General features: G+C 30.5%; 1 protein-coding gene across 1 annotated transcript; it reads left to right on the top strand.

Moving 5' to 3' along the window:
* Positions 1–719: 719 nt before the first annotated feature.
* Positions 720–13,967, top strand: LOC130448868 (hypoxia up-regulated protein 1). Its single transcript, XM_056786432.1, has 6 exons — positions 720–988; positions 1,291–2,332; positions 2,448–2,723; positions 3,125–3,509; positions 4,806–5,701; positions 6,532–13,967. The coding sequence occupies exons 2-6, from the start codon at positions 1,301–1,303 to the stop codon at positions 6,700–6,702; spliced, it is 2,760 nt and encodes a 919-aa protein (XP_056642410.1). The 5' UTR covers positions 720–988; positions 1,291–1,300; the 3' UTR covers positions 6,703–13,967.
* Positions 13,968–17,208: the final 3,241 nt, after the last annotated feature.

The raw sequence follows: 17,208 nt of genomic DNA, 5'->3' as shown, positions 1-17,208 counted from the left end.
TTCGTGAACTACTAAATAAAAAAGAGTGGTTCGGTGAAATGAAATAAATGTACGAGTTCCAGATTAAAAACTGATGTAGTATAACACAATATATCGATTCATGATATCAATTTGACTCAATGTTTTCGTGTTGAAGGTAATTTTCCAACGACCAATCCAATATACCTATTAAGCCGTATAACCGTTTGTAATATTTATACTGAGCACACTGTTTAGACTACTACTATACCAATACTCTGTCTGACTAATATTACACTGTCTGACATGCAAGTCACCTTCAAAGAACGAAAGTAAACAGTTTATCTTGGTTATTGAAACGCTCGTCAAACAGGATAATTGTGAGTGTTGGTGTAGTGGTAGTCTAAACAGTGTGTTCAGTATAATATTCCGATTCTTTGAAAAGATTTATTAGTTTTGTGCCAATGTGGTCAATGTTCAATGGTGAATATGTGAGAAACTAGTGACCTATAAAACTCCAGATTTCAGTTGAAAAGTTTCTCTTCATTTGACTTGAAATAATTGATATTAAAACTAAAGATTTGCATATTTGCAATATTTTGTGAAAAAATACAATATATTCTACTTAAGAATAAGTATATAGCTTTGAATAGCTTTCTCATGGTACATAATTAAGCCCATCTCTATTTTGATCACAGAATGAGTTGTCCACAGTGAAGTGATATTTATTCACTGTTGCCAATAGCTGAAAAGTTCACGATAGAGGTGCACCAACCAACAAACATTATGGTTATCCACGTAATGATTTCAACCAATAGAAATAGGCCACACACAATCAGTCGATGACAATCATTGTATAACGTCACAACAACAAATTTTTCTTTTGACAGCTGTTTTCAGTGATAAAATTTTTAGAAGGATTATACTGCACATGGGTATATATGACGTGGATTTTGCATATTATTTGTAGGATAAAATAACTCGTTTCAGATAAATCAACTAAGCTAAAATTACCGAAGACTAAATCTTGGTAAGTTTATATTAACCGTATTATGTACTTTTAAATAATGTTTATCAGCGGTAACCTGTAAGATACAAAAAGTAATTGCCTTATAAATCTTGAGAAGTAACCAATTTTTCGGTGTAGGAGCCAGTTTTTAAATTAAAGTAATGCTATTTCATCATCATCTCTTATTATATCTATAATAAAATTTCATGTTTTTCGAATATGATGATATTTTCATAGCTATTACAAATTTTGCGTAATGTATCAAGTTTTGAAGAAACAATTATTTCGGCCGTAAAAATTGTTGAAAAATATATTTTTTATAGGTGAGCAAGTATGAAGTTACCTTTTACAGTACTATCTCTGTTAATATGTTACATTGGGGTATCATATGTGAACAGTTTAGCTGTTATGTCAGTAGATTTAGGATCAGAATGGATGAAAGTAGGAATTGTTTCTCCAGGAGTTCCAATGGAAATAGCTTTAAATAAGGAATCTAAGAGAAAAACACCGGCTGTTATCAGTTTCAGAGATAATACAAGACTTTTTGGTGAAGATGCTCAAAGTATAGGAGTACGATTTCCAAAATTAGCATTCAGTTATCTACTAGACCTTCTAGGAAAAAGTATCGACCATCCCATAGTGCAATTATATAAACAACGCTTCCCTTATTATGATATTATAGAAGATGCAGAGAGGAAAACTATATCATTTAAAATAGATGAAGAAACTACTTTCAGCGTTGAAGAGTTAGTAGCTCAGTTGTTAGGAAAAGCTAGAGAATTTGCAGAAACTGGTGCTCAGCAACCTATTAAGGAATGTGTATTAACTGTACCAGGTTTTTTCAATCAAGTAGAAAGAAAAGCTCTTTTGCAAGCAGCAGAACTCGCAGGACTTAAAGTATTACAGTTGATCAATGATTATACAGCAGTTGCACTAAATTTTGGGATATTCAGATCAAAAACTTTTAATGAAACTGCTCAGTATGTAATCTTCTATGATATGGGTGCTTCTTCCACAACTGCTACTCTTGTTAGTTATCAAACTGTTAAAGCAAAAGATAAACCATATGTAGAAATAAATCCACAAGCTTCAATTTTGGGAGTCGGTTTTGATAGGACGCTTGGAGGTCTTGAAATGCAGATCAGATTGAGAAATTATTTAGCTACAAAGTTTAACAACATGAAAAAAACCCAAAATGATGTTTTTAAGAATGATAGAGCCATGGCAAAATTGTTCAAAGAAGCTGGTAGATTGAAAAATGTTTTATCTGCGAATGCTGAGCATATTGCACAAATTGAAAATTTATTAGATGAGCAAGATTTCAAATTGAAAATTACAAGGGAAGAAATGGAAGAACTTTTCACGGTAAGTAGGTATATATTATATTGGTAATTAATATAGAAGCACCAATGAAGCAATCTCATTGAACTGTTTACTCAAGCCTAAGTGAAATATTTATGATGGAAAAAATTGATTTTAGGATCTCTTTGAAAGAGTGGGTAAACCAGTGGAACAAGCCTTAAAAGCTGCCCATCTAACCATAGATGTTGTTAGTCAAGTTGTCTTGGTAGGTGCAGGAACAAGAGTGCCAAAAATTCAAGAATACATAAAAAAAGCTGTTGGACAGGAATTGTCAAAAAACTTGAATACAGATGAGGCTGCTGCTATGGGAGCAGTTTACAAAGCAGCTGACCTTAGCACCGGTTTCAAAGTTGCCAAATTTATCACCAAAGATGCAGTTTTGTATCCAATTCAAGTAAGACATTTTCCTTATATTATCAAATATTTAAGTGAATTGTTTTAAATTTCCTTTTTGTAACTATAGTTAGTTGCGTGTTTTTATTCAGTTAACCTCAATCCTAAGTATTATCAAAATTATGTTGATGATTTTCATTTCATTTTCAGCATAAAGCAGCAGAGGAGCAACTCCTCTGTCAAGGCCAATTCAAATGAACCCTTCTCTCTATAAAAAATGTCCTCATCCCACCCAAAATATACCCAACAAATCATCTCTCTATCTCTGTCTCTCTTTATCTCTCACTCTCAATGTTATTTAATTTAAATTGATTAGGTTAATAAATGTTATTTTAGGTTTTCAAAAATCTTCTTCATTATAGTAAAGGGAATATTCCAAATTGATGTTATCGGATTTTTTAGGTCACTTTTGAAAGAAACGCCGAAGATGGCGTTAAGCAAGTAAAACGTACCCTCTTTGGCTTAATGAACCCCTATCCTCAGAAAAAAATAATTACATTCAACAAGCACACTACAGATTTCAGTTTCAACGTTAACTATGCTGATCTCAATCATTTAACTGAAGAAGAATTGAAAAATTTGGGCAACACTCAAATTTCTAAATACGATTTGAAAGGAGTTGCTGAAGTTTTGAATAAAAATGTTGGCGACAACGTAGAAACCAAGGGAATAAAAGCGCATTTTGCAATGGACGATTCCGGTGTATTAAATTTCGTGAATGCTGAGCTAGTAGTGGAAAAAACTGTGTTACCCTCCGATGAAGAAGAGGGTACTTTGTCCAAATTAGGTGAGTCCAATTTACATATCTTCTAAATAGAAAATTCGTCTTGGATTTGGATTTTTCTACATTTGCATCTGTTTTTTTGTGGTATCATTTTTTGTTTCATCTTATACTGTATTAACTCTAATTAGTATTTAACATTCAGGAGGTAGGTAATCAAGTGGAAACACAATGCAGATAATGCCCAGTTCCATGAAAACAAAGGAAAATTTGTATTAATTCTATGAATTGCTACCGCATCCACAGTATTCTTCAGATATGACCTCTACCGACTTTTTCCTGTTCTCAGGCTTCAAGAGTATGTACGCTGGACAAAAAAATGGTCCCAATGAAGAGGTTGTCGCTATGACCTTTATAATGACCTCAAAGACAAAAAAACTTCATTCCACCTGTTAGGATGCTAACTGCAGCGATTTATTTATTTGATTCTAATAATCTGACTGGCGTACTCGACGAATATCAAACTATTAAGAACACGTTACTAGCTTACAAACTTCTTTAAATACTAATTCTTATCTTATGCAATAATAATTAGAAAAGTAGATAAAGATATTTATGTTGGATTACAGTCACATTAATTATAAGATAAATAATAAATAATTGAAGATAACTTACTGGGGTTAAAGATGACAATCTATTAAACCGACTAAATATGAAATACAAACAATTTATAGTGATGATAAACTTTATGAGGCTAGAAGTTCATAGTAGGGCAACTTTGATTCACTTAACTGTAGAATTAAACAATGCTGTTTGGAAACAATTTAATTTTTTTGATACTCTTAAGCACTGTTAGATTAAAAATGAATTATTGTGGGTTTCTTTCCGTCTTAAAACGAAAAATTAGCCAAAACCACAAGTGTCATCCAGTCTACAAGAAAGTGTCGCCTTTCTTTTAGACTGCTATTATTGTAGCTAATAACCAGCTTCTCCAACTTTTGTTTTTTTGTTCAAAATGTCGCATAGTGGACATGATGACATCCAAACGTGGTAAAAGTATATTGTGAAGTTTTTATTATTTATTTATTCTAATTTTATCCGTGGGGTGAATTTATAAACACTCTCTTTCACTCATTTAATTTATTTAAACACTCTACACTACACTAACTTATTACTACTTTTCTAATTAAATATTCAATACTTTATAACTCTTTTTTTAATTTATTTAAATTGACCAGTTACTTTCCTATTTCGTTCTATTCATAATATTGAAATCTGTTCCTTCAACCTTTTTATAAGAATTAATTGGGAAAATCTTTCTATTATTTAAAGATTAATTCGAGAAATTATTTTATGCTTTAGGGAGCACATTTAGCAAATTGTTTGGAGGAGAAGAAAAATCTGCAGAAGAAAAACCAACAGAACCCCCATCAGAAGAAAAACGCTCCGAAGAAACCTCTGATGAAAAATTAGTTGAAGATAAAGAAGAGCCCAAAGAAAAAGCAGCCCCCACAGCAACGTCTAATGAAACGTCTAAACAATCTACAGAAAAAATCAAAGAAGCCAAACCAAAAATAATTACCCTCAAAGAACCAATTGTATCAGCTGAACTGCAATTAGGAATTCCGATTTTAAATAAAAAACAACTGGAAAAATCTGTAGAAAAAATTAGTGCATTAGATGCAATCGATAGAGAAATAAATAGAAGGTCTACAGCATTGAACAATTTAGAAAGTTTCGTTATTGACATGCAGAACAAATTAGAAGAAGAGGAATACAAAGAAGCCACAACTGCAGAAGAAAGAGAAAAAATCAGTATGGCTTGTAGCCGAACGTCCGATTGGATATATGATGAAGGATCTGATGCTAATGCAGAAACATACGAAAAGAAGATTGAAGAATTGATGGAATTAACAAAAGATGTGTTGGCGAGAGTTTTTGAACATAAAGAACGACCAGAAGCTCTCAATGCTCTAAACAGTCTTTTAAATCACTCCTCCAACTTTTTATTAAGTGCTAAAAATGCCACTAAAGATAATCCCGATAGAGACATATTTACTGATGTAGAAGTAGAAACTTTAGAGAAAATTATTAAAGAAACTGAAGAATGGAAAGATAAAATGGTTAAAGAACAAGAAGCAACACCGAAAAATGAACCAGTTAAATTGAGTATCAAATCCATGATGGATAAAATGGGTGCATTGGACAGAGAAGTGAAATATCTACTGAATAAAGCAAAACTTTGGAAACCTAAAAAGGTTAGTGGATTCATTTTTAATTTGTTTCATCTATTTTTTCTTTCTTAAAAATAGTTATACTAAATTTAAAGATTTATAAAGGAGTTTGAATGTTAAACAGCAATATATGTCAAGATAATACTGCAAAAGGATTATTATCTTGAAACCTGTTATCTCAATTGCATAATTTTTTTAAATTTGTGAGAATATACTATTTGGCTATAAAACCCATGTATTTAGTGATATGTAAACCTTCTTTAATTTACTCTGGAGGCGGATGGGTAGTATTACAAGTTGTTTTTGTAAATCAGTATCAATTATATCTTCTGCTTTCTTCCATAATAGGTCTATCTCATGTCCCTTCTACAATAATTTTCCTCATCCTGGCTCTAGATTGTCACTTCTCCTCTTTTGTGGTCGACCTCTACTTCGTGTTTATCTGACTTGAAAATTTATATAGCTCCACAGATTATTTCCTAAGTTAAGAACGAAGAAGAAAACATAACCTTCAATTTAAAGATTCAATTGTTGTAATCAAATGTATTTTTATTATAAGGTTGTCAACTAACAAAATCTAATAAAAAGAATCACGATTACAAAGCCAAATTTTTCTTATAACATTTCTACTCAACCTATTTAATTGGATACTCTTTATTTAATATGCATAGTTTAATTAAAAGTGTTAAAACATTAAACATAACGATAGTTCACTATATTTGGTATTTCAACCTAGTTTATTCGAAAACTCTAATTTTCAAATTGTCACTAAATATTATTTTACCTTAAGTATTTAGTTAGGTACTTCAATTACTTCTTGGATGTCAATTTTCTATTTTTTAATTATATTATAGGTGGAAAAGCCAGTTAAAGAAGAAGAAATACCAGTCGCAGAAGAACAACAGCCGGATAAAGAAGAAAAGAACACTACTGAAAATATCGAAATCGATACGAACGAGGAAAATGATGAAGTTCAATCGTCGAAATCAGAAGACAGTGATACAGATAGTCATTCAGAGCTATAGTTAGCAAATTTTTTAGGATATGAACAATTTGTGTGGGAAAAGATAATTTAAAGGATTTTGTTAGAATCCGTTAATCAATTGTGGTAAACACGAGTATGCTCGCCAAAGTTACATTGTTTCTTAGACAAATTCTCTCTTGTTTTTTTTTCTAAAAAGTTGGGTCAATTCAATACGTGCACTCTCCATTATTTATTAAAGTATTATTAAACTATATTTTTTTCAATAAATATGTTGTACATACAGTTCGAATTTGTTTATTTTAAATTTCTTTTTAAAAAACTACTAGAAACATAGCGTTGTAAATCACACAATCATTTAAGGTCGATTAATGTATTTTGAAATCAAATTTTTATTAGCACTTCTTGTCTTGTTCTGTCTCAGTTTTTGATCACTTTTATTACGTTTCAGTTACACTACCGTTACCTAGCAGAAACTTGGGGGTATCCAATTACGTGAGGCGTTTTTATACATTTCTTACCGCCCCTCCTCCCTGATGAGAATTGGCTCAACCCCCTTCCTCATCCCCCTTCCTCATCCCCCAAATTGATGTTCTTTGTTTTAGTAATAATACAAAATAAGTCAACTTTTTATTAGAAATATGTGTAAATCCATTATAAACCAAAAAAATTGTATTTTAAGTATTTTTTTCTTTTTAGTATGTAAATGAGTAATTCTGCTTTATATCCAAAAACTTTTGAGGACTCAATGTCTGCATTTTTGGAAATAACATAATTTTAAAGCTTTCTTTAAAAATCTGTTGAAATGGACATACACTTTTTTTGGTTTCATCGATGATAAATTTGTTTCTTGTTGAAGTTCAATTCTCTTTTGATGGATTTTTCAAAGGATGTAAAGATTAGCAGGATCAAGAAAATACGGTTTCAATATTTTCAGGTACTTTATTGCATTATCTATAAATTGTGATAATGCCTAATGTACATAATATATAGAAGATTATCTTAATAATAATAATAATTCACATATCGTAAAAGTATTTATACAAAAGTGGTGAATGTGAACGGTAACATATTTATTTTGGTATCAACAAAAATTTTGCTTCTATGGCTTATTTCAGATGAAGAACAATTCAGTAATATCTAATGCCTCAAAAAATAAAATTTCAAATCATTTTCTATAACGCGTGAAGAAACTAAAAACTTGAAATCTTAATTTTCTTGTTATATAAAATAATTTTCCAGATAATTCCTAGAGCATACGACATCAAACATAACAACCAAAAGATAATTTTTGGATCAGTTTAACCGAACAAAATTTATAACAAAATCAACTAAAACACATACATAAAAAATTATACAGTTCAAATAATAATAACGTATGGCAAAAAACCCAAAAAATATTACAAATTTGCTTTTAAAAATAATATTAAAATAACAGAATATAAGATAGATATATACACGAAATAATATTAAAATATATAATAGGAAAAAAATTACTCAAAACATGTCTTTACTTGAAAAAGGAACAACTTAAATAGAGAAACTGCTCAAACATAAAACAGGATGAAACGGTTAGCGATCGAAAGAATTCTAAACGAAAATTTATTATTTATTAGGATAATAGATATTTCAGTAACTTAATAAAAATACATTTCAAAAATCTCAATAAAATAAATAGTGAAATCAAAATTCAATTATGTTTAGTTATCTTTCATGGCAGAAACATAAAAGCAACAAAAGAATACTTATATGATTTAAGGGGGTATTGAAAGTAAAATTCATTGATTTTCATCTCATATGGATTTAAGCTTAAATATCTTAAAGTAAATCATTATGAACTAAAACAATATGCATAAAAGTTGTATATGTATATGAATAACGGCATCGGTTATTATAGTTGTTTGTTACTGTGAAATATGTTCAATTTGTGAGTTTAAAAATGAACCAAAATAAAAAAGAAACTGTAAAAAATGTGGTTAAATTTCGTGCGCTTTCTTTGAGTGACTTGAACAATATGGCCGTTTCCCTTATTTCCACAAAGTTACTGAATACGCATTGATTTATAACAATTTATAACTGATAACTTTCTTATTTTTATTTATCCAAAGGAATAGTTATAGATTTACTTTTCTCTAAAATTCTTGATTCCTAAGTTGGATTCTATAGTTTTTCATTAATATTTTGAATGTTTATAGATGTAATGGGAGTAGAAAAAATATTGTAAGCAACTAGCATCAAATAGAATTTTGTAAAGCTCTACTAAATCAATAAACATAAAAGTATTCTGTCGTTTGTCAAGGAATTGTTCCAAATATTGTTATTGCTGAATAAAATGGAAATTTCTGCATGAAATCAAAATAAAGTTCAATAAAAGATCTGATGATACGTAACGTCGCAAACCACGCAACTCCGTTTTTTCTTATATCAACATTTTCATACCATTAGATAGATAATTTCTGAACGATCTGAAAGATTCAAAGTCTAAACAGGAAACCTCAAAACTCCACCATTTTGTTTACATCTAACTAATTTACGTGAACTGTTTTTCTTTATTTTTTAGAAATTTATTATCTGGCTACTATTTCAATCCCTTAATATAAAAAAAGGTTAAGTTTTCATTCAATTTGTTTCATTATCAAGTTTTTTCTGTCTACTGCAAAATTTGGTTCTATGGAGCTACGAGGTTTGCAATTTAAGCTGGGGGTTATCAAATCAAATGTAACTTAAAGTCACTCTCGACAAACTAACCTTAACATTTACAATTTTTGATATACATATTGCATTTAAATAATTTTTTATGCTTAATCTTAAACGAAAAAATACATGATACAGAAAATTACATAAAAATATATTTATATTAAATACATAAACTTAACGTAAATCCAATTACATAATTGCGCGCTTTAATTAAATAATAATGACCGTTATCGTAAATTTGATTGCCGCAGAATACATTTTTTTTTGATTAAAATTATATTTAAAAAACGATTTTTTAAAATGCGTTTCGTACTTCAAGATAAAAACTGCAACAGTAGGCTGTAAATTTATGTGATTGGTTAGAACAACACAGCTAAGAGAAACATATTTAAGTTTACACAAACCTCAGACCTAATACATCACTCAATAAGTCGTGTGACTGATACACAGATGGCGCTGCAACTGTCAAATCCATATGACGTTTATGAAGTATCAACTTTCAAAAAACTATGTGTCACATTTCATGATATTTCGATTAGTCAGAAAAAAGTGACAGCCATTTAAGTGAAGCATTGCTTCTTGATGAAAAAAAATACTGTACAAGCTCAGCAATGGCTTCAAAAGTGTTATCCGGACTCTGCTCCATCGAAAAGACCTTATTGATTTGCTGAATTTAAACATAGTCATACAGACACCGATGATAGTGAACGTTCTGGTCATCCAATTCAGGTAGTTACTATAGAAAACATCAAAAAAGTCCACAAATTGGTTACATCTAATCGTAAATTGAAATTGCGTGAGATAGCTGAGGCCGTAAAACCACGGGCCTAAAAAAGGGAGAGACAATCAATAGCGAATACTACATAGAATCGTTGGATCATATGTAGAAGAAAAAACCCCTGTTTTATCAAGACAACGCACCAATCCACAAGTCGGTAGCAACGATGATTAAATCAAACGAATTACAATTCGAATTGTTTCCGTATGGTCCAGATCTGGCCATCAGTGACCACAAGTTATTCGCCGATAAACAATTCCGCTAAAATAAAGCAGCAATTGCTGACACTGAAGCTTATTTTGAGGTAAAGGACAACTCCTACAGTTACGGTATCTAGAAGTTAAAGAAGCGTTGGAATAATTGTATGGAGGAGATTTCATTGATGAATTTTTTTAGTTAGTCACTCGACTTATTGAATTGTGTTGCTATCCAAACAAATATGATTAATTCTACTTAATTGTACCTCGATAACCAGTTCACCAGTTCGTTGTTTTTAATCATATTTTTTGACATAGAACGCCCGAGCTTAAGAAGAAACTCTATTATTAAATATTGATGTTTTCGAAGCGTTTTTCAACAAAGCTTTTGTTTTCTACGATTACATTTTCAGATCTGTCCTACTTTGGTGCAGTTTACACACAAGTGTGACGTGATTGTGAACATGAATTTTATAAAATGGAAAAAATATAAATATTTCTAGCGAAGCCCACGAATAGGATACACAATGCTTCTAAACTTTTTTTCATCTTTACAAATCTATACGTATTTTTTTATAATTTGAACTATGATCAAATTACGTGTACAAAGAATTCTTATTCTCATCTTCTTGCAAAAACTTAGTGACTTGTTCTAGAAGTTAAGCCAAGTTAGTAAAAATTAAGTCTAATATTTAAAGTCAGGTGAATGTCCCAGTGATCGATATAGACCAGGGGCGGACTGAGACCTAGGCACGTGTATTCCTAAAATAAAAATGTTTTTATCGAAGTATAACATTATTTAGAACGTGGTCTTTAAAATGAATTTTTATAAACATTTAAGTGAAAATTAGAAAAAAAACGACAAGCAGATCGAGATAAATTGGCAAGACGAATCCCTAAATAAAGCAATTTTCAATATATGATTCACTAATAGATTTCATACAAACTGTTAGAGATAATTTTGACAATTTCGAAAAAGAAGCAGAAAAAGTTAAAGATATTGCATATACTAATGATAAAAATGGATTCAATGAAAAAGAACATTTTAAAAATAATAGTTTTAAATAAAAAATAACGAAGTGCGTTGAAAACGCGACAATTTTTGACTTCTTCAAAAAGTATTGAAAATAAACTCAAATCCGATATGTTGAGGAATGGTTTCAGAAGACGCGGATTGCTTCTTCTGGATCCAGATGTTTCAGACTACTTCAAAATTGAAATAGAAGACCATTCAAACTACCTCGAGTCTCTTATTCAGCAAGACAAGCTTAAATTCAAACAATTGAAAAATAACAAAAAATTGAAATAAATCGACTGGAAGGCAAAGAAAACAGAAAAGCTTCTGAAAAAAGGACTATGAGAACATAAACCAAAAAAATCAGGAGAATTGAATTTGTGCGGCTAATCAAAAACGATAAAAAGCTTGGTTTTCCAATATGTAAGAGGAAAAGCTTGAAGAAGACATGATTTAATATCAAACGTGTAGCAATGTTGTTTCCAAAAAAATAAAAGAAAATTTATGAAATTTGTAATTTATGTAACTAATTGTAAGTCCCGAAATAAACGATGATAATAATAAGTATTCATCTGACGAATACTGGAAATGATACTTGTCGGTGTCAGTATCAGATTTTGATAAAGACTAGAAGAAAAGTCGAAACGTCAATTTTTATCTTCCAAAAATGATTAAAAACTAATTTTAAAACAGAAGAGACCTAAAATCAAGAACGTTAAGAAACATAAACATATAAAGACGGTCTAAGGAATTTATATATAATAAATTGCTTTTTCAGTACGTAAAGACACGGTTTTCTCTATCATTACCAACCCCAATCAACTTGGAAGGGGGTGGTTGTGGGAAGCTAAAATGTGAAAACATATATTTTTGTCTTTGGGGCTAAAAAGACTATTATTGTAATCGATTTAGACTGTTCTATAAATTTCCCAAATGATCTAGAAAGTTCCAAAATAAGTTTCTAGAATGATCTAGAAAGTTCCAAAATGAGTGCAACTTATTACGATCGATTAAGAATATTCGAGAAAGTTCTAGAAATTTCCCGAATGATCTGGAAAGTTCCAAAATAAGTTCAATTTATTATGATCGATTTAGAATATTCGAGAAATTTCCCGAATGATCTAGAAAGTTCCAAAATGAGTGCAACTTATTACGATCGATTAAGAATATTCGAGAAAGTTCTAGAAATTTCCCGAATGATCTGGAAAGTTCCAAAATAAGTTCAATTTATTATGATCAATTTAGAATATTCGAGAAATTTCCCGAATGATCTAGAAAGTTCCAAAATGAGTGCAACTTATTACGATCGATTAAGAATATTCAAGAAAGTTCTAGAAATTTCCCGAAAGTTTCGAAATGTATTACGATCGATTTAGAATGTTCGAGAAAGTTCTAAAATGATCTAGAAAATTCTAAAATAATTGAAACTATAAGAGATTTAACAAGTTCTAAGAGGTTCTAGGAATTTGTGGATTGTTCTGGAAAGTCAATTGCATGTTTTATTGCTGGATAAGTGTCTAGAAACTGAAAATAGAAACCTACAGTATCTATATTAAAAAATGTTTAACTCGAGACGCCAGGTTTCGCTATTAATTTGATACAAAAAAAAAACATCTCTACCTACTTTGAATTACTTGATATCAACGAGATTTCTATAGGGGAAAATTAATGTTTTAAATGGTTATTTTCACGTGACGAACATCGGGACATTTACCTTATTAGCAAAGTTTTGCAAACAAGACATTTCCATATTATCTCAGTAATACTTTTCACAAACTTGCAACAATTATTCAACGGCTGTTATTGCCTATTTTGTTAATTATTAGCTTTGCTTATTGCAGAAGATAGATCCATAGTCGTAACTTATAGCTAGGAACACTCTGTACACTTTTGTCTAAGTTTAAACGCATTAGTTTTATACATTACTTCGTAATATCACAGTTTGAGTTGCTCTCTAACATTTAAAAACTATAAGAGTGACGTAATGGGAAAGACATATTTTATAGAAGATTTTTTCCAAAAAATACAGAGAGCTTTCTTATGCGTACAGTACTTCTATATATTGTATTATTTTAATAAACTTTTTTCGGCAAAAAGATCTGATTTAAATCGCTCTTCTAAAAAAGTACTCATATTCACAGCAGGAAATCTGGTTTTAATACTAATACTTTTAATATTTTTTTAATAATAGAATACGAGGTCTGGCTATTAAATAACGAGACTACGCGCCTAGAGGTTAGGCTAAAAAGGAATAGTGCCTTAGATATCTAGATATCTTATCAATGAACGTTCCAAAACACGACGAGTTTGCTAGTTTTGACAACACTGCGAGAATGAGTTCGTAAAAAATGCACTCCAGTGCTCGAACACTCGTCCTACTCACCAGATTTGGCACTGTGCGACCTTTTTTTTGTTTCTGAAGATAAAATCTGCTTTGAACGGGACCTGAATTGAGTCGATGGAAGCGGTAAACCAGAACTCCTGAAGACCCTCACCAAGAAGACTTCCAGCACTGCTTTGATGAATAAAAAAACGTATGGAAAGGTGTATGGCGAGGGTAGGGAACTATATTGAAGGGAAGCATTCGAATGTAGACTATTTTTTACAATAAAACCCTTTTTCGTAACCAGTCTCGTTATTTAATAGCCAGACCTCGAGTTTTTGAGGTAAAGTGTCAATCAAAAGTAAGCACATCTGTTTTCAAATACAGAAATAATTATGATTGTTTCCGTAAAATATACATTTTAATCAAGTTCAAGCAAATTCGTTGATTTGATTCAACTTTTCATGTTAATATCACATCAAGAAGACTCTGAATTTCTTGCAAGCACAAGGAAAAAAGAAAAACATGATACACCCAAATACTGAACAAATAGAGAAACTATATGGAATAGAGCGTATTGCATATTACAACATCTCTAAATAATAGACAAAAAAGATTTGAGACTTGAGAGATAAAATAACCTAACCAAGGAAAGAAAAATGAAAATAAACAGATATTACATTAGATATTAGCGCGGTTATAAATGAAGCGCAAGAAACATTCTTAAGCAACATAAACTATTAAGTAGCGCAACTAATAAGTTAAACTACAAAGAAGGGTGAGGTGGTTAAGTTCCGGGAATTATTCAAGATTAAAATCGGAGAATGTTTTGTTTGTGCGTATTTTCCTGTGCGTTGAAAACAAGTGTAAGGAAAATCCATGCGGGTTTGAATTGAACAAAAGATCAGTAAATCAGTAGAAGACGATCCAAGTCAAGTAGCTTCAATTATCACTAATGTCTATCGTTCGTTTGATATGGTGCCAAAATTTTTCATTCATAAACAAAAACAAATGCGGGAAATGCAAAAATTTGTTGTGTTGCATTCAGAATTCAGAGAGAAAGCAAAAGTTGTCTAATAAATACAACGATATCCAAGCCGCGACTGAAGACAATGTTAATAGTTTTTTTCCATATTCATAGCATCGTTATACGACATTTTAAACACGGGTGAAGATGTTGCTAGAATGTATCACGCACGAACAAGAACAAATGCGAAAAACTATCTGTAAACATTTGTTGTGCTGCCTTCAAAGCGAAGGCAGAAAATGGTAATCTGTGGAGATGATACCTGGGCATTTGAGTGTACAAACGTATGTTATCCAACAAAAGTGCAGATATCTAAGTAGCGAGTGAAGGAAACGTTGATAGTTTTTTCTCGATATCGTAAATATGTGTCTGTCAGCGAAATAGTGATTGGACAGTTTTAGTGCTGTTTGAACTCGCCAAGATAAACTGATCATGCACCACGGTACACTGCAGATTGATTGATAAAATATGTTTAGCGTTCTAATGATTTAGCTTCAATATCACCTTCGACGACTTATTTCTTTTCCAAGTTGAATCACACCTCAAAAGAACTCGAAGCGTAGAGGAGGTCGAGGAAGCTGTAACCGTGGTTGATTTCAAACGATTACCAAGGATTCTTTGAACCATTGCAACAGTCTTGGAATCGTTGTATTGAGTTTAATGGAGACAATTGTGGTTGATGCTACAGTTTTGTGTGATTTTCAGAATCCGCTTCACGTGATATTTTCTAACCTCATGAGTTTGAATTAAAATTTGTTGCTTTTGAGTTGCTTCTATACAAATTGAGTTTTGAAGAAAACCTGTTGGAAGATAGGGAGTTAAGAGGATTAACAGCAAATAGGGAAAACTAATACAGATCAAATGGGAAAGTATGTTATGAAATCCCAAGAAATTCTTTGAAGCAAATTAATATTACGGAAAATTCATAAATATTGACAAAAAATTGAAAATTTTAATTTTGCGGTGCATAATGATGGGTATTTGAATCGATTGAAACTTTATATAACATAACATAAACTATTATATTTTTAAAAAAGTGAGATTTTTAAAGTTTTTCTTGTTGTACTTTGATTACTTATTTTATGAAGAGCGATATTGATAATACATTTAAACTTATAAAAGAAAGCATTTTCTAACGATTAACAACAATAAAATGTGATACAAAATGAAACATATACATGTAAAAGTCAATATTATACCGAAGTAATATAATATTCGTTCAAAAACTACCCAAAATAAACTTTTCTTACTAAAAACACTTGTTCGGTAAATTTCGAAGGAAGACTTTTAATTAGTTTACTTCTATTTCGAATTTATTATTCCAATATTCAATCAAATATATTACATTCGAATTATAAATGTTGAGATCAGCTGTGGAATTCTCTTTTCAGCATTGTATCGATTTTTTCGATAGTTACGCTACATTTGTGGTGACATTCCATCAATTTCGAAAGATCTTTTGTTGTTACATCATTTTTAAGTTGAAAAAATTTGTTTTTTGAATGCCTTTCTATCCTGAAGCTAATAACTATAAGTTATTTGTTTATATAAATTTGATACCGTTGACTTACTTTAAAACTTTATGAATTAATTAAAATATTAATCTTAGTTATTTTTTAAACACTAATAAGCCGTATGTTTCGAATTATCATATTTGGTATTTGATACTTAACGAGGAATGGAATTGATTGCAAACCACAAAACGTCTTATACCTTTATCAATTCCTTTGTATTATGTCTCTTTATCTGCTGTATGTTTACTTTGCATTTTTGTTAGTTAGATAATGTTTATGTTTCGTTGTTTTATTATTGTATTGATATCTTAAAAAGCTGTAGAAATACACAAAGACATACTTTGAGGCTTCGTAAATTATAAATTCGTGATACTAGTAGCCCTTTCGCTAGTACAGACATAAGATTCATGGAATTTTAATAAATGATAAGGTGTTTCAATTCTTAATTGGTGCCAATTCAGAGTAGTTGATAAATCTGCAAATCAAAAACAATTAACTCAATGTCACATTCTCTTAAACGTCTTTATTGATTGTAGACGCTGTCACTATACCAAAAGCAAACTTATTATTTTTTTCTATTAAAAGAAACATTCTTTTAGGACACTTATTTGTAGAATATCAATCTTTGTACTTGGTTGATTTAAAAAAACTACTTTTTCTTTCGAGTTGTGATTCTATCGAAAACCATATAAAGCATGTATTTGAATCGAGTCATATTTTTGAAACAATACAGAGAATTATGATACAATATCTCGCCACAGCTCATCACAGGTGTCTATCGCAATAATAAAATTGATTTTGGGTACTTTTTGAAAAAGAGACTCTATATAGCAATCAAATAAGTACACATATACATTTTTAGCTTACTTAAAATTCTTGTTTAGCTGCTATATTAAAAAAACATAAGCATAATCCTACATTTTTATCACTTACAGTATAATTTTGATCATTACTTGAATATATTTAATTGTATATAACAGGATATACAACAAGTTTTT

The sequence above is a fragment of the Diorhabda sublineata genome, chromosome 9 (assembly GCF_026230105.1).
Source record: "Diorhabda sublineata isolate icDioSubl1.1 chromosome 9, icDioSubl1.1, whole genome shotgun sequence".
In the NCBI taxonomy this organism is placed as follows: domain Eukaryota; kingdom Metazoa; phylum Arthropoda; class Insecta; order Coleoptera; family Chrysomelidae; genus Diorhabda; species Diorhabda sublineata.
This window is presented reverse-complemented; position numbering and strand designations above follow the sequence as displayed.

Excerpts from the sequence above, each read along its gene's own strand:
- LOC130448868 (XM_056786432.1), top strand. The coding sequence starts at position 1,301 with ATGAAGTTACCTTTTACAGTACTATCTCTGTTAATATGTTACATTGGG. Across the intron at positions 2,333-2,447 it reads AAATGGAAGAACTTTTCACG|GATCTCTTTGAAAGAGTGGG; the intron begins GTAAGTAGGTAT and ends AATTGATTTTAG. Across the intron at positions 3,510-4,805 it reads GGGTACTTTGTCCAAATTAG|GGAGCACATTTAGCAAATTG; the intron begins GTGAGTCCAATT and ends TTTATGCTTTAG.